Genomic DNA, 26440 nt, shown 5'->3' with positions numbered 1-26440 from the left:
TTATGATATGATTGTGATTGTGTCATTTCTGTTGCTTTCACTTTGTTTCAATTTTACAACCACTCATATGTGAGTCTATCCTTCTGTCTCTCTTTTTTTCCTCTCTTTTTTCCTAGAAACCGACCCTAACTACGTTCTGGCTTACAGCCCTCTGAGGAGGACTTGTGGCCAAGCGTGGCACACCATCCGCTCTCTCAAGGAAGACTGGCAAAGACTGCAGCAGGGGCAGAAAGCTGCCATGTAAGATGTACACCAGCGCACATGCAAATCTCGTAAACATGCTTCTATTTATTTAAAAAAAAAACATCTTATCCTTTTTCTTTCAGCATGAGCCTGCTGAGACACAACTCTTCACTGTCCAAACAGAAGAATGAGATGGTGTCCATGTACCAGAGACTCATTGCCAAACTGGATTTTTTTACCACCAGCCTTCACATAGACATGGATAAATACCAGGAGCAGACAGCCACAGGGATCGGTACTGTTACAATATTATGTTGGTAGATAGTAGCAACTTTACACTGCCACTACCAGGACTGCATTAATCTATCCTTAAAGATGCACCTTCTTTTTTAACTCTCTTTATGAACAGTCAGATTTAAGATAAGGAATGTATTATAATTACTAGCAGAAATGCTATAACTGGTATTGGTCAATAGAACATTGACATTATATTTTTATTTATTTACAATTATTTATAATTGATACTTTCAGACAGCTAATAAATATAAGTATCTGATAATGTGAATTTATAGTAAGAATAGACTGTGGATTCATACATTGTCAGATATATCATCCTTACATGTTCTTTCACTTAAGCTATTCAGGATAAGCATATCCCAGCTGTCATGGGACAAAAGGCAGAGTACACCCAGTCTTCTGCAGGCCTGCAGACTGTGCCATTGCACTGATAGAAACAACCATGGTGGTGCACCACCATGCTCTGTTAGGCTAAAGATACTAGACGTTACTGTTTGACTGATTAGCACCTCTTCGGAGGTTTTTTTTTCCAAAAACACGAAATTGTCCACTTATACTTGTGACAAGTTTTTACAATCCACATAAAGGTTTTGTTATCCAGTTAATTTCTGTTGAATACAGGTAGTGGAAATAAGCTTCATACATACAGGGCGTGCCCTTAGGGAGCTCAGTCATTCAAGAAGGGCTTAGATTAAAGCTAATACTCCTCCACATCGAAAGGCGGTTGGGGGTGAGGTGTTTCAGGCGTGTCTGGGAGAAGTCCTGGGACACAGCTGGATTGGAAACAACTCAATGTCCCCAGGTAGTGATACCTGGTTTAGCGGCAGAAAATGAATGGAAAGATAAAATTGACCAGTCAACAACTAATGAGAGCATAAACAGTTCTTAGTTTCAGTTAAGGCCAACATCCAGAAGTTTAGTTTCAGTTATTTGACTTTAACAGGAATTAAATTAATATTTTGGACAACAGTGGTTAATTGTAGTAACACAGCAGAATTTTTTTACTTGTAATTTCAGGGTTTTGTTGGGAACACGATGATCATATTGGAATGTTGTGGGGATGTGTCCCCTTCAGTGTGCGTATCCATTGCATGTATTGAACCTGGAGCTTGGTGGTGTCTATAAATGTCTCACTGTCTCCAAAGAGATATTATCAGTGAGATATTATGCAGACACGTTACACTTGTAATGAAAGCTGAGTTTAAGGATCGGTATACTCCGACCCATGAGTACTCTATGCTTAAGTAATCATGCAATAATGTAGTACAGAGTATTCAGGGCTGGGAATGTCAGTATTCTGGCGTCACAGCGGGTGTGAGATAGTCTGCAGTTATTTATGGCTTAATTTGGTTGTCTGTGGCTTTTACCTCAGGGGGAAACATTTATCCAAACTTGTCTGTCTAGAACAATGCAGTTTGCCACTAACTAATGACTAATGTCTTCTTACATTTTTTAGCATCAGACAAACTGCTGGGTGTGTGGAGAGAGATGGAGCAAACTGCTGTCAGCTGTGGTCAGGTAGATTTGACTTTTTCTCTCTGTGCATGTGTGCATAAAGAGTATTTATGTGTGTTTCAATAAGACTGAAACGTGTGGCTGTTTCTAGGTTAAGGTGAGTGAGTTGGAGGAGGAAATGATGCAGCTGCAGCCAGACATAGTGGATGTGCAGCGGCAGCCATGGAGGAGTGGAGAAGCCTTGGATACACTGTAAGTTTGAACCAAGCTTTATTGTAAAAAGAAATACATAAAAATAACAAAAGTGACTTCTCTGTGATCTTGTATCCTGCTCTCCTCCCCTCTTTGTTCCTCAGTGAAGGAAAAGCCATGGAGCTGTTCCGAAAACTCAGAGAGAAGCCCAGAGGTTTGGACTATTCATGCTTCAGTTCACTTTTTATTTAACAGCGGTCACAGCATCTCCTTGTGAAAATAAACCTCCTTTGACATTGTTTCAGTTTTCTTCCTTTTCCTTCCACAGACCAGAGGTGTTCAGGAGACAGTCAGGAGGTGGTGCGTCTAGTGGTTCAGGCTGTGCAGTTCTATGAGAAGAAGCTCAGAGATTTCTACACACACCTCAGGTAGTCAAACACATTTTTAAATCATTAAACAATATGCACTGGTGAGCTTTCATTTGGAAACTTTTGCTGTTAAACTCAAGATCCATTATTTGGTGTTGAAGAGCAAAGTTGGTATCAGTTTTCAAGGATACTCATCATCAGGCTGGGAAAACACAAAGGCATTCCCAAGCCAGCTGAGCAATATAATCTCTCCAGGGTGCTGTGTGTTTGGTTCCCCTCCTCGTGGGACATGCCCAGAACACCTCACCAAGGAGGCATCCTTGTCGGATGCCCGAAACACCACAACTGGCTCCTTCTGATGTGGAGGAGTGGTGGTTCTAGTCTGAGCCCCTTCCAGATGGCCGAACTCGTCACCCTATCCCTAAGGGAGAGGCCAGGCACTCTTCAGAGAAAGCTCATTTCCGCCCCTTGTATCCGCAATCTGGTTCTTTCGGTTACCTTGAGCTGACAACCCTAGGTGAGGGTAGGGATGTAGATTGACCAGAAAATCGAAAAGGCTTTGCTTTCACGCTTAGCTCTTACTTCACCACGACGTACCAATACAGTGTCCACATCACTCCAGCCAAAGCACCAATCTCCCACTCCTATTTTTTCCAAAAATATTCTGCATTACTTTACATAATCCCAACCATTGGTGGCTGTCAAACTGGACCCATGCAAAAGTACAGATGAAATAATGTTTAATGATGAATCAGTACTGTGAAGCCTTCTGGTGCTATGGCAGTCACTATGTTTCCATGAAGCCCAACACTACGACCAGAATTCTAGCAGAATAAAAATGTTCCACAAACTCAGCTCAATGAGAAAAAATGATGTCAAAGTGATCAAAATTTACAGTTTATGAAAACTGGTTTCAAACCTTAAACCTTTTTATAAACCAATCAGAAGAATAGCTGTTTCATGTGAGGAAAAACTGATTACACTCAAGCTGTTTTGCTTGTGCACATAAATGGGGATGTGTGCCAAGCGTGGCAGCTTCTCAGTTTAATTTGAATACAAACTCTTGCGTAATTAAAGAATCAACAGGAGCTCAGCAGTGACACCTACTGTGCTGAACAGCTGATACACATAAATATTTGGGGTATTAATCAAGCAAAAAGACAAATACACTACATATTCGTCATTTTCATGCATGCTCTATGTTCCAGTTATATGTGTCAGCACGTTAGCTACACGGGTGCTTCACCTTCAAATTCTGTTTTTATGTGTTATGCAGTAAGACTGCACTGTGCCGCCAGCGTGTGATGGAGTTACTGCCAAAGGTGGAGGGCGTGGTCCAGAAAATGGCGGAAAGCGAACAAGTGCTGATGAGTCTGCAGGAGAGACGACAGAGGGAGCTGTGGAACCTGCTCAAAGTCGCCTGTGTGAGCAAAAATGACCTGTTCACAAACACAAAGACACTTCCAATTCTGATCATAAGATAAGATAAGATAACTCTTTATTGTCATTGCACAGTCATACATAGTACAGTAGTACAATGAAATTGGAAAACTGTCCTACGTCGGCACTACATATAACACAACACGACACGATATGACACATCACAACGCAACAAACAACACAACACAGTATATTAACGTAGTATAAAAAAGAAGAATAAGTGTATGTGTATTGCACACTGTTATTATTGCACAATAATTATTATTGCACCTTGTTATAAATATAAATATTATTATTGTTATTGTTTTAAACATTGTTACCTCCCCCCTAAAAAAGTCCAGGGAGGTAGCCAGTCAGGTGAGCTATTTGCATTGATCAGGGCTATTGCCCTGTTGTAAAAGCTGTCCTTGAGTCTATTTGTTCGGGACCTCAGCAGCCTGAACCTCCTGCCAGACGGCAGCAGCTTAAACACCCGGTGTCCTGGGTGTGTGCAGTCCCGTAGGATGCTGCGTGCCCTCTTGAGACAGCGAGTGCTGTACAGGTCCTTCAGGGAGGGAAGAGGATGTCCAATGATTTTTTGGGCCATATTGATGACCCTCTGGAGTGCCTTTCTGTGTGCTGTGGTGCAGCTGGAGAACCACACACCGATGCAATATGTCAGCACACTTTCAATGGAGCAGCGGTAGAAGACGGTCAGCAGCTCCTTCTTCAGGTCCATTTTTCTGAGGATTCTCAGAAAGTGGAGACGCTGTTGGGCCTTCTTTAAGACCGCAGAGGTGATAGAGCTCCATTGGAGGTCTGTGTCTATGTGCACACCCAGAAACTTGAAACTGGAGACCCTTTCCACGCACTCCCCGTTGATGCTGACAGGCTGCAGCTCGGACTTCCTCCTTCTGAAGTCAACTACCAGTTCTTTTGTCTTGGTGGTATTGAGGTCCAGGTTGTTGTCTACACACCAATCTGACAGCCTCTGAACTTCAGCTCTGTACGCAGTCTCATCTCCCCCTGAGATGAGCCCCACCACGGTGGTATCATCTGCAAACTTGATGACTGTGTTGTCTGGGTGGGAACTAACACAGTCATGTGTGTACAGAGTGTACAGTAGGGGACTCAGTACACTCACATACATATAGACTCATATACACTCACCAGCCGCTTCATTAGGTGCACTTTGCTAAAGCTGATTTAGAATTACATTTTGAGAAACACTGGAGATTTTGGTCCATGTTGACATGAAAGCGTCACACACAGAGTTGATGCAGATTTGTCAGCTCCTCATGATCCGTGATGTGAATCTGGAATTCTGAGATTTTATTATGTTCAGTAAATAAATTTGAAATGATTTGAGCTTTGTGATATGATGCATTATCCTGTCTGAAACAACATACTCAGGTAGACTGTGGCATTTAAACAATGCTCTGCTGATGCTGTGCCAAGATAATATCCCAACACCGTTACCCCACCAACAGCACCAGCAAGCCTGACACGTTCAAAGTTCCTTAAATCACCGTTCTTATTCATTCTGATGCTCAGTTTAAACTTCAGTAGGTTGTCTTACACAAGCCTAAATGCAATGAGTTGCTGCCGTGTGATTGGCTGCGACTTATTTATGTTAACGTCAGTTGAATAGTTGTACTTAACAAAGTAAGCACACAAAATACAATTTGCTTACAGTTGTAGCCAGTAGTATATGTGTAATTTCTGTCTACTGTGATTATCAAGAGTGTTACATTTACTTTATCAGCTAATATTGACTAAAGTCCATCATCTTGTCTTACATAGAGTAAAGTTCGCAGTCCAGTGAGTGGGAGTCCTGATGGATTACGTACCCCGTCGTCAGTACTCACTCCCAGACACAGCTTACAACAACTGTGAGTGCACTCTCTCTCTCTCTCACTCACACACACACGTGAGTACTGGGATGTGAGGGTAGGCGTCCATTCAGACCCTAAAATTAATGATTGTAATATTGTTGAGGTGGTGTAGGCTTACGTTTATTTTTACATGCCTATACATGATGACTAACCAAAAGAATTTTAAACTAATTATATATTGTGGGATTTTGTTTAAAGACAACTTTTCAGAACATCTCAGATAGCACAGACACATAACAGGAATCCTAACAAAGTCGTCAGAGGAATGCATGAATAACTTTGGGTGTGTTTGCAGTGATGAGTCTCTTGTGGAGGAGAGCAGGACATTTGAGAGCCGCCTTCAGAGTTTGCTGCACGACACCATCCAGGAATCTGAGAGCAGTATGGAGGTGTGCAAACAGATGCATAGCAGCTGCATGGAAGTGTTTTGTGATTATTATTTTTTTTTTAATTTTTTTATTGTTTAACTAAAACAATTGCCTTTTGTTTTTGTCCTAGATGCTGAGGGAGTGGACGTGGCTGCGTGGAGGCCAGGATTTCTCCAGTGACCTCTCATAAACTGAGTTTCCATCTTTGCAGATATGTAGTACTCTGCTGCCTCTGTGTGGATGGGCTGTCAAATTACACGTGGGATGTATGACGACAGTCTGAAGTGAACGTGTAGCAGTTTAAAAAAAAAATCAGTGAGATCGCTAACACCTTATTGGCTTTGTGAAAAAGAATAATTAAATCTATGTTCAGGATTAATGTCAGAGAGATTAATTGGAGTGTCATCTTTCATCTTAAACAGAACATTCTGGCTGTAATTCCAGTAAAGATTAAAATCTTAATATCATATTACATATTTGTACATTCCTATAGGCTTATGGTTTATGAAGCACCTTGCACAGTTCTGACCCAATATCTGCATACAGCATGATTATTGTAAATAATCTTTTGCTGGATTTGTAAGACGATCTCTTTCTTAGTTTAAGAACTAATTTTGTTTCATCGTGATTGTTGGTCTTTGGAAACCACAGATGTTATTCTTAACAAATGTGTGCCTTGAGCTGCGTGTTCATATCTGGAACACTACTTTTTATTGCAGGTTTTATTTGGTTTAAGGGTGTGATTTAGAATTGAAAAGAGGTCTGTTTTAACCGTTTGCTCAGTAACTGTATGAATGTGTTTTTAAACCCACTTATGAATGCATGGGGAAATGAGGAATATCTTCAATAAGAGGAACATGTATCAAATGCAGCACAGTCCAGTATGCCACGAATAACTGCAAGTGTTTTGTTTATACTGTTGAATTGTTTTGACATGCTGGGTATGGCAATATTTTATAAATTTTTTTAATCATTACCTTGAAACAATGAAAAAGAAGTTAAATGTGTGAATTTATCAAAACTGTGAATTACCACAAAACTAACATATTACTCTGGTCTGGTGTTTTGGCCTCATCGCAATTGTTTCCACATTTTTCTTCTCGTTTTCATCTTAAGCCCAACAATTAGAGGTAATACTGTAAAGATCACACAAGGTGATGCTTATTATCAAGTATCTCGGAATTATTTTGTGTACAGACTTTATGCTGTTAAGATTGTAAAAATGTCAAACAAAATTAAATCTTGACTCTGGTAAGCAGGTTTAATGTGACCTGGTGTTTTCTTTGCTTCATTTCCAAATAATTTGTTTGGACACGAGGACGCTGATGGCCTTGACTGTTTTATTGCGATTAAGAAAAATAATATACAGAATTAGTGCTTGTAGTACTCTGCCATCCCATGATTCATTAGGCTGTAGAACTTTTAGCAGCAATAATTTGTAACCTAGTAATGCGGGTATTCCATCTTACTTCCTTTAGTAATCTTTTTCTATACAATTGTCTCACTCACATTCTTGAGGAACTGAGGTTTGCAAAACATTTGTTTTTGCACAGCTCTCTGTGCATAGATCTCTACTTTGACTCTTTTAAATCATTGTCTCCTTGAATGACTATTTCAGCCAAGCTTTGGCTCTGAGGTTCTCACGTGTGACTCTAGAATACTTTGTTAGACACAGGTTTATTCAACTTGACTGCAAGGTTCCCAGATCCTGTGGCTGCACCTCAAGCTCAATTCATCACCCTCCAACTGCTGTGCTCGACAGTTATGAGGCGTTTGTGTTGATATGTTGCGTTTCGTTTTCCCCAAATGTAGTGTTGTGGGCAAACATCTCAACTTTGGTCTTACTGGTCCAAAGGATATTGTTCTAGGAGTCTTGTGGTCTGTTCTGAAGTCACTTTGCAAACTTATGTGCCACCAAGAGCAGAGGATACAGGGCTGCAGAGTACTGTGAAAACAATTTTTCACATGACTAACATCAGTAGGGTGGGGGGGGAAAAAAAGAAAAAAAAAACACAAAAAAAAAACACAAAAAAAAACAAAACAAGAAACCAAGCCAAAACCCACTACAAATCTGTTTTAAAGTCTTTATTTCATTCAATAAAGCCAGTTTGAGGTCCTAACTGATGGCTAACTTCCTATACAAAGCACAGCACAGGTAAAGTGAAATGTAGTGCTCAAGGTTTAACAGTTACAGGACATAAAACATGACAAAACAAAGAGGTCATATAGAGATCCTAATTTTTTGACCAAACAAAACCTGAAAACAAAACTTTTAGGTAACCAAGGGCTCACAGTGTTTAACTGTTTTATTTAGGTGGAAACAAAAGCAATCCACTCAGACACATGACCCGTTTTTTCCTGCTTATTTCTCTCTAGCCTCTATTGCATCAGTTGTAAATATGACAATGAAAAGTCTAAAATAAAAAAATAAAAAAAATAAAATAAAATAAAAAAAACCTTAGCATTTAAAGCGTGCAACAAAACTACAATATACCAAAACAAGCACCCTCTAACAATCTCACTGATGTCTAAATCCTAGAGTATCTGAACAAAACCTGCCTGAATAACACAGAATGACAGGGTGCTTCAGACATGCTATTAAAAGTGCACTTTGTCTGGCCAAAGCAGCCGAGAAGTAGCACAGTATTTAGAGAATGGGGTATTTGAATAAACTGGCTGCGAGACTGTATGCAGTACTCTGGTAATATATGCTAAAAACTGATGTGTGGGTCATGTCAATAACACTGTGAAATCCTTGCTTTAGAATTACAGTACTAGAGGTCTTAGAGGCTGTTTGGAGTTTCAGGGTTAAGGCCAAAGTGTGTGTCTCAGAGGGAAGATTTGTTGATGCGTTGCTGAGTGGGGCCATAGTGGTGTAGTCTTCTCCTTTGTTTGCTTTCCTCTCCTCTTGCCAGTCCTGTTCAATCCTTACGCCTCCAGCTCGAAACCGAGGCCGATTTTGTGTCCACCGGCGTTCACGTTCTTCCCGTCGATCAGAGCAGAGAGGGTGAGCTTCACTCCTGCAGGAAAGAGCGTCACATTGTATCATGTAACCATACAGATGCTCTTTAGGCTGTTATCACAGAATACATGTTTTTTTTTGTTTTGTTTTTTAAAGAAGTCAAACGGCTAACCTGGCCTGAGTGTTTGTGTGTATCCAACTCCAACGAGACAGGCGTTGTTAACCTTGGCCTGTGAGGAGAAACAGATCATCAGGTGAGTTAGTCATAAACACTGCATTAGGAGAGTATATGGAGTAGGTTACATAATATGGAGTTTATCATAAATATGAATATCAATCAGCCTCAGGCTGTAAGATAATGATGTTTGAGAAGCACACAGCTGTAGGGATGACTCAGTAGGCAGCTGGTTCCACATTCAAATATTTGAACAACTATTGAATGGATGCTCATAAAAAGAATGGTATCCAGTGACTTCCTCCCAGAGGTGTGGACTCGAGTCACATGACTTGGACTCGAGTCAGACTCGAGTCATTAATTTTATGACTTTAGACTTGACTTGAAAAAATGTTCTAAGACTTGTGACTTGACTTGGACTTTTACACCAATGACTTGGGACTTGAATTGGACTTGAACCGGTTTACTTGAAAAGACTTGATATTTTACCCCAAATATAAAATTTAACATGCATATTATATAGAGATTGAAAATGTGACGTCATTCACGGGTAGAACCGCAAAGGATTCTGGGAACTCGTGGCAAGAGGTACTAGCGCACACAGACTTTCAATTGAAATCAGTTATACAGCGATAAAAAGAAACACAAAAATGTCAAGAAGCTGTTGTATTATTAACTGCAATAGCCGGTCGCATGACAGCCACGGGAAGCCGACGGGTAAAGAGATCGGTTGTTATCGGATTACGTCGTTGAAGAGAAATTGTTCGAGCCATGTTTCCGAAGTAACAAAGACGCGACGGATGGCCTGGATTGCAGCCATTCAAAGACCAAATATAACGTCCCAGAACACTCCAGCTCACAGGTTAGTCTGCTCCAAGCATTTACACGAAGGTCAGGGTTTTTTAGTAGTTAATACGTCATTTTTCATAAAATAATTGGTGATATAGGTTACAAGCAAGTCTGGCGCTGAACAGAAATTGTCGCGCTATGCTCCTTTATTTATTGTGCATAAATAGTGAATTGTCCTGACACAATATTGCGTTTCGCTTCTGTTATTATGGTACATTGACAAAAACATATACTTTTATTCACAGGATAAAACAGGTTTTTTGTATCACTAATTGCCCAGTACGATTACAGCATACAGTATTATTGTCACTGCTACATTTCTGTGATGCTACCAGAAATTATTTCCACTACTAATTAATTACCGTTGAGCTCAAAGGTTATATTAATAAACGGTTAACGAATGTGTATTTATGACGACGATTTGTGAGACTGGTAAACTTATGATACGTACGATGGTCTTTCGTTCTACTCGGTGCATTTCAAGGTCCTGTACCCATCCGTCGGTAAACTGTACCTGGGCTTGTTGCAGTGACCTGAAGTTACTAAACTTCATGAGTGTATGCACTCACTCCAAGAACCGTATGATTATAAATATGCATATAAATATGCTACGATGAGATAGCTGACTTCATCTAACTAGCAAATGTTGTCCAGGCTACGTTGGTGATGCAGTTTTTTTTTAATGTGTATGATATTTTTGTCATGCGATTTTAAAGCCGGTCCTACAACCGCATCCAAGAATAACATGCAGCTTATCTCAGAACTGTCGGTGAAAATTATTCTTGGAGCTAGGTTTAATTGAGCTGCATTTTAAAGAGGTGCAATTTCACAATTTGTGTATATTTTCTAAGTTCACTATTTTGTCATGTGTTGAGAAAAACACAGATTTAAAAATTACATGGTCTAATATTTACATTTAGCATAACTGCAACATGCTTTTTTTCGTTTTTTTGAATGACTCGAAAGGACTTGAAATTCAAAGTTTCAGACTTGTGACTTGACTCGGACTTTTACACCAGTGACTTGAGACTCGACTCTGACTTGCCTGACATTACTTGAGACTTGACTTGAGACTTGAGGATAAAGACTTGAGACTTACTTGAGACTTGCAAAACAATGACTTGGTCCCACCTCTGCTTCCTCCAGCATGCATTTTAGAGTTGTATAAATCTCTTGATGATTCTGGGACGGGTTAAAACACGTTTATCCTTTTTGTCATTGAACTTTTTTGGTAAAAAATAAGTATGGATCGTAATTTTTTTTGTTAATTGTAACTTATTAACAACAATATAAACCTTTTTTGTGAGCCTGGTGTGATCAACCAACAGATGAAGACTTTAAGCGGCACCCCTTTGCTCACAGAAAAGCAAGGATGCAGTAAATAAATAAATAAATGCATTTAGGTAAATCCATGAGTTAATTCATGCTAATAAAAATCTGTTCAGTGGTCTTTGTGATTATCAAAATATCTGAAGTCTAGCAGGAGGTATCTTTAGAGCATTCACATTTTGCTTAATCATATCCCTATTCCCTAAAAAATCCCTTATTTTATTGTCAAATATCATTTATTTCAACTCAGCTTACTGAGTTTGCTTCTTAACTCATTATTTACACAGTCCACCCAATGCTTATATAATAAATACAATTTTATTTGCATAGCACCTTTCAAGATTTAAAAAAAAAAAAAAAAAAAAAAAAAAGGATCACAAAAAGCTTCAGACCTTCTCAGACCACTAAGTCCACAGATCTCAAGCTCAAAGGAGAGAGTTCCAGAGTCTGGACACCACCGTTACAAAAGCTCTGTCACCTTTCGTTTTCAGCCTCATATGCTTACTACCCAATATTATTGTGCCAAAACAGTAACTACCATAGTGGGCATACTGCAACACATGCATTCATAAATTTTCTTAGCTGCTGGAGCATATCACAGCTGTCACTGAGCACATGGCAGAGTACAACCAGTCTGCAGGGCCAACGCAGAAACAGACAACCACTTACACCTTCAGCCAATTTAGCAACACCAACTAAACTAACATGCATGTCTTTGGACTGTCGAAGGAAGCTGGAATATCCAGAGACAACGCATGCACAGACATAAATAACAGGGAATCTCAATAGAGAACCTCCCAAGCTAGACAGCAGATTTGAACCCACAACCTTTTTGTTATGCAGATCTAACCACTGCAGCACTGTGCCACCTCTGAGTACAGTTGTACATTTAACTCAAACCTCCAGCAGAGTCCCACAAAAGTTATAGCGTGATTAGCTAGCAGTGAAAATGTATCATTTATTTATGTATGTTAGACGTGTGCAGGATGTTTTGTCAGTTCTCACAGAGAGGGATGCATCCTTATCCAGCTGGTATTTGGCTCCAAGTCCAAAGCGTGTGTTATTGCTGCCTGCTGTCCAGGCTAGGTTGACTGCTGTTTCCAGGTTGCTGTTCACCTTTTGGTAAATGGAGCCACCGAACTCCGTGCCATCATTACTGAAATACAACACCAAACACAATTTAAGAACTGAGGGGAAAAAACAAAAACAACAAAACCCCTAAACTTTGTGCTATGCTGTAGTGACTCACACGCTGGTATGAAGTTGGAAGTCACCAGTCTTGTATCCAAGGGCAAAGTTGTTCTTGACGAGTTTAGATTTGGCAGTGTCGAAAGCCATCTGGTAACCAGCCAGCCAGCCCTCGAAGCCAAGCACAGCCGCTGTGTGGACAGTGGGGCCGGCCATGTCGAAGTCCAGGTCACAGCCCACATTCACAAAGTCCCGCTTGTAGCTGGTCTTCAGTTTGGCACTCTTCTTGCTAAAGATCGTAATTATTAGACACATGTCCTATTGAGAACATTTATTAAAAACCCTGAGAACATCAGAGCGTTACTCTTACCCAGTGTTCGGCACAAATGACGTGTCCAGACCGAGCTTCAGGCCGTTGGCCAGCTACAGACAGACAGAAGACTTAATACATTAAGTACTGAAGTATTAGCCACCACATATTATTAAACCTTTCCTTATTTTCTGTCATACGTATATGTTTTAAAGAGGTAGGTACTTATCACCATCATCCAAACACTCAAAACTATGTTTTTTTTCCTACTCTTTGATGTCAATGAGAGCAGATGTCTATAATATTATCATCACAGACACAAAGCTTTAATCGTGAGCCACACACTTGCTATCCAAATTTCTTGTCATGAGGAGCAACCCATCAGTAATAATAATATTATTTTTTCTTAAAAAATAAAAATATAATTCTGGCAGCTCAGCCTCCCAGTAGATGCACCTATGGTATGAATTTCAAAATTTGCCTAGTTCTTAAGATATCACATTCACAATATTTTCAGAAAACATGACCTCTGACCTCTAACCTTGAGGCAGAGGTCAATGAGATTTAAACACATCTGAGGTTTTTAGTAGATACACCAATGCTATTTTGCCCCCCCCAATAAATAAAATTCCTGTTTGTTTGACTTCACCTGGTCCTCCAACGTGATTTCTGTTGTAAGAATGTTGTCAGTGTTCCACTTCTGGTTGAAGGTGAGCCCCAGATCTTTCATTTTGTACTTTGTCTCCAGGTGGCCTCCAGACCTCCCTGTATCTGTGTTGTTGGAGCCAGAAGTGGTGAACTCCTGTAGGAGAGACGGATCGAGTAATGAGGGGAAGATGGAAGATGAGGTGGAAGGGAAAGTAGAAAGAGACATCAGAGCACAGCTAAAGACACTAGAGGCTGGGGGGAAACGGAGACAGGGATAACAAGCATTACGTTTTTGGCTTTTCCTCTGCCAAACAATCCCTCACAGGGTTGCATGACTGGTTATTCAAATAAATAAATAAATAAAAATCTAGACCTTTAAGATGGAGAAGTGAGCTGGGAAGGTAAACTGAGGACTGAGGGAGAGGCTGGTCATGAGTGTTTAACGATCAGTGCTATTACAGCTGCGGTTGGGGTAATGCTGTCACTTAGGTGAGCCGTTACTGCAAAGAAATAGTTGGCAGAAAGCCTGCACACAAACACACACTGCTATCACTCTTGCACCCTGCAGTGCACCTGTGTTTAATGATTACATATGCACACACACTCACTCTCCCACTCTTACCATCTGACAGGAGCATCCAAAGAAGAAGCAGAGAAAAGAGAAAACAGAGGAAGTTAGGGAAAACCACAGTCTACATGTGACAGTTTGACTGCTTGCTGGGAAAATGAAAACCAGAGCTACAAAAAGTAAAAGTGGATGTCTTTTCAGTGCTTTTTGAGTGAGGCTTAAAGCTGGATCAGATTTGGAAAACTATGCAAGAGCTCATTTGTGGTTTTACTATGGTAACCGGTTTATGGCAACACAGATACATGGCACGTTTTGGTGAAACTCTTTCCCTTCGTGACAGAACATGCTGCTTCAGAGGAGAGAGTAAGGAATAAACTCATTCGACAGAGTGTTTCTCTGCTGACTCTGTATGTAGAGGCACGTCAGGCACTCTGACATGAAGACCTCCAAAGCCGTGAGTCAGACCTTTGCTCTACATCTAAGTGCTTAGAAAGACGTTTGAAACTAAATTTAAACGCATCCAGTGACAACAGTAATACTTACAACTCCACTTTGAGACTTGGTCTTAACATCTAGCTTCAATATTCCATAGCCTGTGGAAAAGAAATTAGGATATTTAAAAAAAAAAATAAAAAAAATACATATATATTACAAGGAAGGGCAGTAAAAATTATCTCTTTGCACTGGCCAGAAGAACAATAGACACCTGCAGCACAGAGCACACAAAGCATTCTCTGAAAATCAGTCCTGCACCATAGTTTGAGCCCAAACAGCTTCAGTATGATAGCAACAGAAGAGCAGCAGTTACATATGCATGTTAAGTAGATTTCTTCACTTACCGAAGCCTTTACTGAAGATGTCTTTGGCAGATTTTCCCAGATCCGAGTATGCAGGAGGGACAGCCATTGTGCCTGAGGAAAGAAATGTACCAATAGTTTAATCACAGCAGTGACACACATACACCCACACATGTGCACTTTTTATGTAAAGAGATATTCCAGCAATTTAGAAATACACTTTTACAACACTGGTGAAATTGCAAGATTTAAGAGTCTGTCCAGCAGAGCACTAAATATGCACATTTCCAGCTTTCCAGTTTGGGTTAAAGTACAAATCTGTTGGATCACACATTTGCCTTTCATATCTCAACCTCTGAAACATTTGTGCCATGTAGAATAGCACAATATGAGCTTTCAATCGTTACTGAAGCACATATTGTGTAGTTTTTCAACAAAGATTAAATGGATACAGAAACAATAGCAGAGTGTCCCTTTAAAAAATTAAAAATAAAATAAATCAAGATGCTAACACAAAATGAATTTTAAAGCTCTGCACTGGAAGCTGTGCTTTGCAATGCAAATAGCACTTCTGAGGCCACACACACGCTGACAGCACCGCCAACAGCATTTTCGATCAACCATCTACTCACCAACAATCATTACACATCAATACAAGCCAGTAGGGGGGCTGTCTGGGTGCTGGTTATAGCCCCTCTCCTCCCCCTCTATCTTCCACAGAAACCCTATTGATTGCCTAGCAGCAGTACATGAGCAAGCAGCAGAGGTTGTTAAACCAATGAAACTGTTTCCCTAGTTTAGGAGGACAGTATACAAGTCTTATTTTTGCAATAACTGTTGCAGAATGAACAAAAATAGCATCATTACTGGGAACAAATATCAACATAGCATATTTTTTTTGCAGACTGCGGCCAGGTCACTGCAGCAGAGCCAGCACAAGCAGTGGCTGGTTTGGTTAGTCAGCAACTACCACTCCTGCACACCACTGCACTGTAGTGTAGTGTTTCAGAGGCATCAGTGTCCCCTGGGTCAGTGTGCACGTGTCTGCGAAGAAGACAGCCTTGGCATTGACTTATATCCTATAAGTGTTTAATAAGTGTTTAATATTTTACTACCAGCACACCTTTTTGTGGCTCCTGCACCCCTCACCTAACTGGTCTCTTCTACAGAAGATGGGAAATGCAGCTAACACGTGCATGACTGAGCCACTGCAGACAGATCAAATACTGTCACTTGGGGGGGAAAAAGGGAAAAAAAAAAAAAGAAAAAAAAAAGATAACTGAAAGCAGATGAAAACCGCTTAGACACAAAGACCCCTTCTCTCCCTGTAATGAAACCAACATGCAATCCAGGGACCCTGATGATAATCCATCTGTGTTTTTACATGTAACCCCCAACACCACTCACCATGTCCCTTTGGTGCGTGGCTCTGACACGTCACACAGTGGTCTTTGTTTTCTGCATGTTTGCCTTTTCCTGGCATGTCCTGCTGCAGTACAATCCCAACATTCTGTGCCATGACTCTTCAGAGGGAGAAGTAAAAGCAGGGACAATGGGAAACTTTTGGCAAGAAGTCCTTCGCCACTTTAATTAACAGCATCATCACACAATACAAACTCTTGTTTGAAAGTGGTTCACAACATGTTACAGCTACTGTAGCCATACCTAACTTATGTAAACCAGAGCACTCTGTGCACTGCATGCAAACCTGGCCTGTGTGTAGACGTGAAAAGACCTTTTGAAATACTTTTTCCTCCATCCCGCACACAAAAGTACAGAAAAACAGAACAAATCATGAAAGTAAATCACATTGATAAATATGCACTTTAATGCCAGGTTCCTTAAAGTCTGGCGCATCACCTACAGAGATTTATATTTACAATAACCCCTCTCCAAATCCAAATGGGGAAAAGATGCTTAAACAGATGAACTCAATGTGTGCACCAAAGCCCAGTTGAAGAAAGTGTGAATAATGCAAAGCAACTTAACAGAGTCCGGGGGGAATAGCAAATGCAGTAGGCACCAACTTTTCTTTTAGGCTGATATGGCCAACTTTGTGATAAATCCAATAGGAAAAGTCTTTTTTTTTGGTGTTATGTGACAAATGAATGTTCAATATTCACTCATTCTCCTCTAGCTTTCTAATATTTTCATTGTGTCCTTTTTTTTAATAGATCAAGGCAAGAGTAACCCAAGTTTAAGTGTTCATTAAGGCGTTTGTCACATAGATTTAAAATAAGTTCAGAGATAAGCGGGTGTTAAACACAGGGTGCTTGGTTTATGTAAACATGTAATTTGTTGTTGTTCTGGTTTACGTGCTGAAAATGGGTTTTTTTTGTGTATGTTATGTTAGACTTGTACATAGTTAAACATATATGGATCAAATAATGCTGAATTCTGGATATGGATTTGTAAGCAATGAAATTTGAAATAAGGGGGAAGGAACAGGAAAAGTGTAAACTTCATCCGACTCCTTTTCGAACATACATTCTGTAGAAATAGATATATACATGAAAACTTGATGATTTTTAAGTTTTGTTTTTTCCTCTTGTTATTTCAATTATATTTGCATGTTGGAAATAAAATGATATCTATTTTCTATCAACCCCCGAGTTAAAACGTTGACTCTTAAACTAAAAAAAAACCTCTCCAACTTTTGGATAAATAAAGCTTGCGTTAGGGCTGCACGATTTTGCATAAAATGAGAATCACGATTTTTTTGGCTTAGAATTGAGATCACGATTCTCTCACGATTTTCTTTTCAATATAAATATTTATTGCATTTATTAACTGCACATCAACTTCGTAACAGTTGAAACTGAACATAAAAACAATAAATAAACATAAAAACAACAAATGTCTAACGTTTTGTTGCTGCCGCAAAATGTTGTACTGCTTGAAATTCCGTCTCCACCATTGCTCGACACTGCGTGTATAGAGCAGGTAGTGCAACAATAGAAAAATAGTTGCGGGACGGCACTGTGCAGCGTTTGTCTAGGGTGTTGATTATTTTCCTAAATCCCTCGTTTTGCACAGTGTTGATCGGAGCCATATCTTTGGTCAGGTGATAAGTGATAGCTTCCGTAATTTCTTTGTGCCTGCGGTAGTTCGATGGGTATAGGGAAGCGCTGTATAAGGTTCCCGTTATTGATGTTTGGGTGGTTGTCCGGGACGGATTTTCTCCTGTCACTTTGCTCTCCGTTGTTTTTTCCCTGCTAATTTTAGCATCACATGGCATAGCTTCTGTATCACGTGGTATAAGGCTCCACCCTTGTCATTTGTTGAGCAGGAAGAGTGAGCGCTTGATTTCATGCAGATTACGTCCCGGATCAAAATGCAGTACAATCGTCGTCATCTTTTTTTTTTTCTTTTTTTTAAAAAAAATCGTTGTCATTTGGAAATGAGATCGCACATAAGTATGAATCGAGATCGCGATTTTCTAACGATTAATCGTGCAGCCCTAGCTTGCGTTATCTTAAGATTGTCATCATTTTCACATAATACAAATCCATCACCCGTGGTCTCAATATTCATTTCCCAGACACTCAGCAACTACATGCAATTCCCAATCTGTCTTTGTCATTCCACCCGATAGACAACCCTTCTCCACTCTCTATCCCCTCACCCCCCCCACCCACTTAGTTTCCTCACCAAGTCGCAGCTCTAAATTTAGCCCATGTGAACATGACACTGAATTACATGTGACTTGGCTTTTAACATGTGTCCTCCTCCAGGTTCAGCCTATTAAGATCCCTATTTTTTTTTTTTTAAGTACCAGCACAGTGTGTTTATGCACAAACACCTGCCACTCATCGTATTACTTACAATGCGCATACGTAATTATATGCAAGCTGTAGCCAGGTGATAGACTGGAGTAAGCGCAAAGGTCAAGATGACCCCACATAAATGACATGGACGTATTTGAACACAAACAAAATGTTAAATGACTTAAAAATCCATAGAACTGTCCAACGCAACATGCTTTTAGTACATACTGCTCAATTTGCGAGCAGCACAAATTCCCAATGTTTATAATAATAATAATAATAATAATAATAATAATAATAATAATAGATTGCATTTATATAGCACTTTTCGAGACCCTCAAAGCACTTTACAATTGCACTATTCAGTCACTCTCACATTGACACACTGGTGGAGGCAAGCTACAGTTGTAGCCACAGCTGACTTGGGACAGACTGACAGAAGCGAGGCTGCCATATCGAGCCATCGGCCCCTCTGGTCATCACCAGTAGGCGGTAGATGAAGTGTCTTGGTCAAGGACACAACGACCAAGACTGACAGAGCATGGAATCGAATCGGTAACCTTCCGGTTACAAGATGAACCTCCCAACGACCTAAACCACAGTCGCCCCGATGTTGCACAGCTGACTAATTTGAGTATTGTTTCTTCTCTTAAATACACTGTGAAATATAAAAACATCTAAATATCTAATCTGAGTCCAGATTAACTGTGGAGAAGAGCAACTTATATATATTACATATGTTTAACCCCTCAAGTTGAACTGGCATCGTCTGCAGGATTAAATGAAAGGAATAATTCTGACATTCGCATCCAATAACAAGCCATAAAAGGGTGTCAAATATGCAATTAGGCAGTTGCACAACTCTAGCATAGCGTACAGATAACCAAACCAAGAGTGTGTGTGTGTGTGTGTGTGTGTGTGTGTGTGTGTGTACCATAATGTAGGGAATGTTTGTGAGAGATAAGGTGAAGTGCAGTGAAGTTATAGCTTAAACGTAAAGTGAAATATGCAGCTCTGTCCTGCATTAGAGTCACTTTTAATGGGTTTTTAATGTGTACAGTGACAACAAAAAGACTTCTGCTGTGTGTAAGCATGTGTTTATAAGTAGCCTTAGTTTATACAATGCTTGCATCATCCAATAGGGCCTTAATAAACCTTTTTACAGTGACACAATAAGGTATTTAAAGGCCATCTTTATAGTTTCCAGCAGTGCTTTTCACTATCTAGTTAACAACTTAAGTTAAATACATCACTAGACTTTGCACCAGCTCCTGCTACATGTGCTGCAGAAAGTGCTGAGATAGGTGTGAACCACGTTTTCTGAACTACTCTGCTAAACACACCATGTGAGGACACCATTTCTAAATTAACCCAGTTATGCTTTTTATTTCTACATAACACACACCGATGCCAATAACAATGAACAGCAATGATTATCAAAATATCGGCTGATAGCACTTTCACTGATTGCTTTATCCAAATAACCTAATAAAACTGTGTCTCTCTAGGCCATTGGCAAGGATAAGATTCTATAATTGAACAGGAAGGAAAGTCTGAACAACAAGTTACAATCAATGACAAAAGATAGCGGTGCTAGTTGTTAATGTTCTTTTGTGTTTCTCAACAAACACACAGATAAGACGTTTAAAATAGATTTATGGTCTCCCGTCCCCCGGTCCTTAGCGAACATGCTCATGGCCAGATGCGTCCACCCTTTCATATACATCTCCTTTTTTTTGTTTTTTTAAAAAGCACAATCTCTACTTTAAGTTGTGTATTTCAAATGTTGCAGCACAACAGTGCAATAAATCGCACTTATTATCGCTCATAAAAATTTGTTTTGTTGTTTTCGCTGCATGCCGTCAACACTCGTGGTAAGTTTTGGGAAGAGGGCTAAACTTCAGTTTTTCGAGGATGTTTTATGATAGTTAATTTTGGCTAACTATGGGAACACACAGGCCCGAACTGGCATTAAAACCTTGGCATAGCCGTCTGCGGTGGCTACTCCCACCCATGTGTGACTCATATCTCACTAAAAATCAAGCGGTTGTTGACAACAACTACCAATGCAGGAAAAAAAATCGCAAAACAGTACCTTAAAAATAAAATATAATAAGGGACTTGCAAAAGAATCTTGCTTAGCTTACCTTTAGTTTTGTAGCGGAGTGTTGCAGAGTTTCAAAGGACTGCTCACTGCAGCGGAGCACAGTGAAGAAAAAAGCAGAGGGAACCAGACTGAGCAGGCGCAGGTCAGACCTCCAGCAGAGGGCGGGGCCGTTGTGCAAGTGACGTTGGGCACCAAATCTCTCTTTTATTATAAAATGTTTGCAATATGCACATTGTGTCCATGACGCACACAGGCCTAATCATTCATTAGAGAATAAATTAATGCCCAGCAGCATTTGAAATAGAGAAAAATATGTTGATATGTTGAAAAATGTAACTAAGAGGTCTGAGAGGTTAGTAATTCCAGTGTATATAAGAGTCTAAAAATATTTAAACACGGCCATCTTCATACATTAAGAGAAAATGGAGGGGAGAAAGGATAATGCATGAGAGAGAATAGACAATAATTTAGAGATTTCAGTGTAAATGTACCAGCTCACAGAAATAGAGGGACTTTGGTTGGAAGAATCTGATAAGATTTAATGCTTTATTACACCTCTCTCAGAAATAACGCGATACTTCAACCCCACTCCCCACCCACCCTTTCTGCTGAAACCCAAAATCCAAAACCCAAAGTACAAACTGCTACGATGTTTTGTTTTGTTTTTCCTTTTATTAAAGACTATTGGACACATGGTGATCTGTGTGGTCTTTAATTGTGGAATTCCCTGAGAAAGTACGATTATATGTTTCTGAGTATATACCTTCAGAATGGAGATCTGGGTGCTAAAAATACTGTTACTGAGAAATGGATATTATTACAGGAGAACCCAGTGCACATGGACGGAACTCACAAAGGGCATGTATAAAATGGAGATCACAACAAAACGTTTCATTTATCCATCCAAATAATTTGTTTTATACTGGCGAAATTTAGTCTGTTCTTGGCAATTATTATTATAACAATAATAATAATGAAAACATCTAAAAAAGAAACAGGGAAGAAAATCATGTCATATTTGGTGAAAACGGCATGTGGCTTTATTATAGTACTCTGTTTATATAAGTGTATACTATATTAGAAAATTAGGGTTGCTACACTGAATAATTGTTTCTATAATTCCACAAACACTAACCTTTCATATTTTTGTTAAAGTTCATGGACTCCAGTAACAAAGAAATGTGGTAAACATACTCTCAGTACAAGTACCTTAGTGAAAAGTTTTATTCTCTGTAGTGCTGGAAAAAAGGGGAGAATAATAACTGTGAAACTGCTATATTTACTAGAAGTGCACTCTGGAGTCAATGACAATGACCTCTACCTAATGTCCCCTTCGAATGATTGGGTTTATAAACCCTGAGTTAAGCATGTCAGGCAAACTGGGTACCTCCTGTGTACTTAGGCTGCACGCTCTGACAGACATTTGGTCATATTTATATTTATTTTTGCATTAGCTAAGATTAGGGGGATTGTTAAGATTTGAGTGTAGCTCGATAATTAATTAGAAGAGAGTACTGCTGATCCTGAAAGACAACACGCAGGGTCACTATACCTCCTTATACAAAGCGACAGGATTAAAGGTTTAAAACTGCAGAAACCATTGGATTTAGAGGTTTTAGTTCTGATTACAGTTACTATTGTGTTTTAAGAAGCCCAGCGCTTTGTATTTGTCTTATTCTTTCTGGAATTTGATCGCTGTATACGCTTTTCGATTAATAATATTTGCCCGGCAGCTCTATTTCTGTGTGCGCCTGCTCCGTTGCCATGGTGAGGAGTACTGCAACAAGTGCCGGCGTCATCAGCGTGCGTGAAAACAATCAACTGATAAACAACAGGGGACAGAGGTAAATAGATTACCGTCTCTTCTTTAGCCTAAATGGAGCTGGTTGCAGCGACGTTAAGATTACCTGCAAGTTATTCGTGACTAAACACGTGTGTGTTTTGTATCTTATCCTGAATACGTCGAAAGAAAAGGTGTCGAGGAGATAACTTTACAACGAGGTAATTAACATAGCAATAGTTAGCCTTTAGCAAGCCCTGAAACAGAGGAAGAACATGTATTTCCACTACTATATTCTGAAGAATCACTGTATTCCGATCAGCTGAATTAGGTACAGAAGCTGCTCTTCTGTATAGTCTATATGAGTTGGGTTAATTACTTTTTATTAGAAAGGTGCAGGCCAAATTAAATCAGCAGTCTTACGTGTTTTTAAGTAACATTAGCAAATAATTCACATCGTCTTTTTCAGATGTGTGAGGGACCTTCGTCTATATCTGGGCCAATTCCCCCGGATCCTTCTCTGTTTCCCCAGTACTACAAGCGACCAGCTTCAGGTGGGGTGCAGCCACGTGACTGTGGTGTAATTTTTTTTTTTTCACACAATCCTTTATTTAGATATTGCAGCATTGAGATATGAGTTGGGGGGTTGTGATAGAAGGATGGCAACTAAAGTGAAAAGGGAAGTTTATAAGATAGTAATGAGACCTGCTGTGATTTGTACTTTGAAGATGGTGGCACTAACAAAAAGACAGGAGGCCAAGTTCGAGGGTGCACAGCTGAAGATGTTTGTTTATTAGAAATGAGTCCATCAGAGGGTCAGCTCAGGCTGAATGGTATGGAGACAAAGTTAAAGAGCCATAGGGTGAGTTGGTCTGGATAAACCAATATTTTTGGTTTATCCAGACCAAATAACCATGAAAATTGGACTTAAGAAAAGAAAACTAAAAAATCTATAATTATGATCAAAATTAAATACACAGTGGATTTTTAGTGCATGTTTTCTAGGACAGGAATGGCACTGAAACTAATAAAAACTAAACTGAAATGACCAGGCCCACTTTGGATATTAAAATTTCAGTAATTTCAAATAAACTAAAATGGAAAGCTAAATATTTATAATTAAAGGCTTAAAGCTACCCAAAATACTTAAAAACTGCAACAAATATTAAACTCTAATAATTCTAGCTCAAGTTTATTTTATTTTTCTCTTCTCCTCAAGCTCGGGGTCGTTTAGAGGGAAACCACGATGGTACTTTGGCCCTGCTTTCAGGGCCCCTTGCTCCAGATCCTGTGTTGTACCCAGGTTGCTACAGTGCTCGTACCCCAGCACAACACCCCCGCATCAGCCCCAATGCTACCCATATCCTGGAACGAGGTCAGAAAGGGGTTGTAGGGGAATTACTAAAAATAGACAGTATTTCTATCTCTCCTGTTCCAAAACAGAGTAAGTGGGGGTTTTTTTTAAACTACTAGTTATTAAGATTGAACACTGATGTATTAGCTTTTGGTATTTTTTAGCATCTTATTATAGAAAGCATGAAAATAATGAATTTGAATCATTGCATTTGTTAAAAGAAAATTAAGACAGCCTTTCTTACCCTCAGAACAGCGAGTGATGCATGATTTTGGTAAAGAGAACGTCCGTCGACTGCGAGAGATCCAGAAACGTTGCAAAGAGCAGGAGGCTGAGAGAGCACAATCACGTGCTGTTCCAGTTAAAGCTCTTTGGACCGCCTCAAAATACCAGAATGTCCCATCGAGGGTGATGGCTCAGCTGCAGGCAAGAAGCATATCTGTGAAAGATGCCCATCCGTGAGCACTTCATTTTTCCTCATTAGGTTTTGACCAGTCTGTTTCTTTTGTGAAGGTTTCCAGTCCAAGTGTTAAGCCACAGTGTCAAAACTTTCTGAAGGCGCATTCCTATGGTGGGTCTGCTTCCCCACAAAGGCCACAGTCCAAAACTTCACGTGTAGCTGAGCAGCGTCGGGCCTCCTGCAACTCTACACAGGACCTGGACTTGCAAGTGAGAATTGCTAAAGTTTTATTGGAAGTTCACATCTACATTTTAAACATGCTTCTAGAGATTGTTTAAATTGCAGTTACAGGTTCAAGGTCAGACAATAGACTTCATAAAACATAATGCCCGGACTGCAGGAAAAACTGTGATTCGACGGTCCCAGTCACTGACAAACCTCAGAGATAAGCCTGTACCCAGTGCAGTCAAGGGCCAGGTTCCTCAATAGTGAGTGTTATTGAAACCTTCAGTGTCAGTGTGCTTAATGCTCATGATATTTCACCACTAGATACTTTTGACTTTTCTGACACCCTTGTTTTTTTTTTCTCTGCCCTTTGACATTGACACTAATATAGCCTTCAGGAAAGGAAGGAGCAGTGGCGTAAAGAGAAAGAAGAAAGGAGGAGGAATACTCCTGATCCTACGGTCCCAACTGGACACACCTTGATGCCTGAGAATGAGAGACAGGAGACTCTGAAGTCCCTAAAAGAGAGTATGATTCCTCCCTTACATTCATACATGTAGATAACTGCCACGGGAATGCCCGTGATCTCTAAAGATATTACACAGTGCTTTTAACTTGGCAGTGTTGTGTGTGTGTACTGCTTGTACATTAGTCCTAAAATCTAGTAATGGGATGTGGTGGCTGAGCCTTTGGAGTGTGTGTTGAGAAATCCAGGAAGTCTTTTATGAAGCGTGTATCAAGGCTTAGTTGTTGTTGGATCACCACCTTTAAGTTGCAGAAACAATTTTGTTTCTAGTAAAATTCTTTTCTTGGTTTGATTTTTCGTCAGCGATTGTTTCGCCCAGTCCAAACAATCTGGACTATAAATATGGCAAACTAATCCACTGCTGTAGGAAAAAAAAGACTGGGCTGTCAGTCTGTTGAAAAGCCTATTATTTCTTCCTCCGGTGCTCAGCCATCCATCATAATAACAGCAGCTTAGTAAGTACAGTAAATAGTACAGAATGAACATCAGTATTTGCCTCACTAATTATGTGTTTCTGACATTTTTTTTTCTTCAGCCCACCGCTCCCTGGTGACCGAGCTGCTCTCCCTGCCTCTCAAAGCTGACAGTCTGAGTATTCGCTCACGCCGGGCCCAACTTGACTGTAGGCTTTCTGAAATTGAAGAAGCCATAAAAATTTTCTCCAGAGACAGAGTTTTTGTAAAAATAGATTCCTAACACACGAGGAAAGGAGGGAAGGAAGTGGCTAAGTAAATGTGTTGCTTTATTGAGATTAACTTTCATTTTTTAGTTGCATTAGGTAACATTACGCTGATTGTTGTGAAATTTTTATTTTTTCAAATGTGATTAAATCATTTTGTAAGCTTATTACAAAATACAAAAAACAAAATATTATTGAAGTGATACGATTCTTACGTGAAACTTGTCCTTTATACATGCTGCTCACTTGTATGTAGAAAAGAGAGGCAGATATTGTCCAAACTTACTATCGGAGCATCTTTAGGTGTCATTTGCTGAGATGTCATTTCTTTTGTATGGATGTGCTAATGACTTATGATTGTGACTGCTAATAATTTATAATAAAGAACATTTTTGTGAAGTTATTGTGTTTGTACTTACATCATTTTTGTAACGTGGAATATTAAAACCTACCAAACAATACACTACAGCTTTTTTTTAAGTTAATTTGATTTCATGAATAAATAGAGAAACACACTAGAACTCAGTAAATTTTGATTGTTCCGTTTCATTTTGTGTCACATTTATACTATAATTATACTAGTTGAAGCAGATGTGAAC

At 39.7% G+C, this 26440-nt stretch overlaps 3 protein-coding genes across 8 annotated transcripts in view; 2 read left to right on the top strand and 1 right to left on the bottom strand.

Moving 5' to 3' along the window:
- The window catches only part of ikbkb (inhibitor of nuclear factor kappa B kinase subunit beta), a 36473-nt gene extending 29036 nt beyond the window's left edge, over positions 1-7437 (top strand). The window contains exons 13-22 of one of the 2 annotated variants that reach the window (XM_026187511.2): positions 117-240; positions 327-478; positions 1937-1998; positions 2087-2187; positions 2292-2341; positions 2456-2555; positions 3772-3919; positions 5718-5806; positions 6105-6198; positions 6308-7437. In XM_026187511.2, coding sequence (XP_026043296.1) covers positions 117-240; positions 327-478; positions 1937-1998; positions 2087-2187; positions 2292-2341; positions 2456-2555; positions 3772-3919; positions 5718-5806; positions 6105-6198; positions 6308-6367 — 980 coding nt within the window. In that variant the 3' untranslated portion in view covers positions 6368-7437. Of the gene's footprint in view, positions 1-116; positions 241-326; positions 479-1936; positions 1999-2086; positions 2188-2291; positions 2342-2455; positions 2556-3771; positions 3920-5717; positions 5807-6104 lie in introns of both variants that reach the window. The other variant, XM_080308830.1, reaches the window with a different exon arrangement.
- Positions 7438-8247: 810 nt separating this feature from the next.
- vdac3 (voltage-dependent anion channel 3) lies at positions 8248-21053 on the bottom strand. 2 transcript variants are annotated; one of them, XM_026187791.2, is made up of 10 exons: positions 20918-21053; positions 16411-16526; positions 15046-15117; positions 14750-14799; positions 13640-13792; positions 13051-13103; positions 12742-12969; positions 12498-12648; positions 9312-9369; positions 8248-9197 (listed from the first exon to the last, which is right to left on the bottom strand). In XM_026187791.2, the coding sequence occupies exons 2-10, from the start codon at positions 16520-16522 to the stop codon at positions 9106-9108; spliced, it is 969 nt and encodes a 322-aa protein (XP_026043576.1). In that variant the 5' UTR covers positions 16523-16526; positions 20918-21053; the 3' UTR covers positions 8248-9105. The 2 variants fall into 2 exon arrangements, with proteins under 2 accessions (XP_026043576.1, XP_080164959.1); XM_080308833.1 differs by lacking the exon at positions 16411-16526 and having other exon boundaries at positions 20918-21035.
- A 1559-nt stretch (positions 21054-22612) lies between these two features.
- Positions 22613-26240, top strand: enkd1 (enkurin domain containing 1). Of its 4 annotated transcripts, none has more exons than XM_026187585.2 (8): positions 22613-22721; positions 23127-23211; positions 23877-24101; positions 24262-24437; positions 24525-24680; positions 24757-24899; positions 25028-25164; positions 25698-26240. In XM_026187585.2, exons 2-8 carry the CDS (start codon positions 23127-23129, stop codon positions 25856-25858), a joined length of 1083 nt encoding a protein of 360 aa, XP_026043370.1. In that variant the 5' UTR covers positions 22613-22721; the 3' UTR covers positions 25859-26240. The 4 variants fall into 4 exon arrangements, with proteins under 4 accessions (XP_026043370.1, XP_026043367.1, XP_026043371.1 ...); XM_026187582.2 differs by having other exon boundaries at positions 22704-22878; XM_026187586.2 differs by lacking the exon at positions 22613-22721 and adding an exon at positions 22738-22878 and having other exon boundaries at positions 23877-24032.
- Positions 26241-26440: the final 200 nt, after the last annotated feature.

This window comes from Astatotilapia calliptera, chromosome 12 (genome assembly GCF_964374335.1).
Source record: "Astatotilapia calliptera chromosome 12, fAstCal68.1, whole genome shotgun sequence".
NCBI classification, from domain to species: Eukaryota; Metazoa; Chordata; class Actinopteri; order Cichliformes; family Cichlidae; genus Astatotilapia; species Astatotilapia calliptera.
The sequence above is the reverse complement of the archived record's forward strand: the minus strand, read 5'-3'. Positions and strand labels throughout refer to the sequence as shown.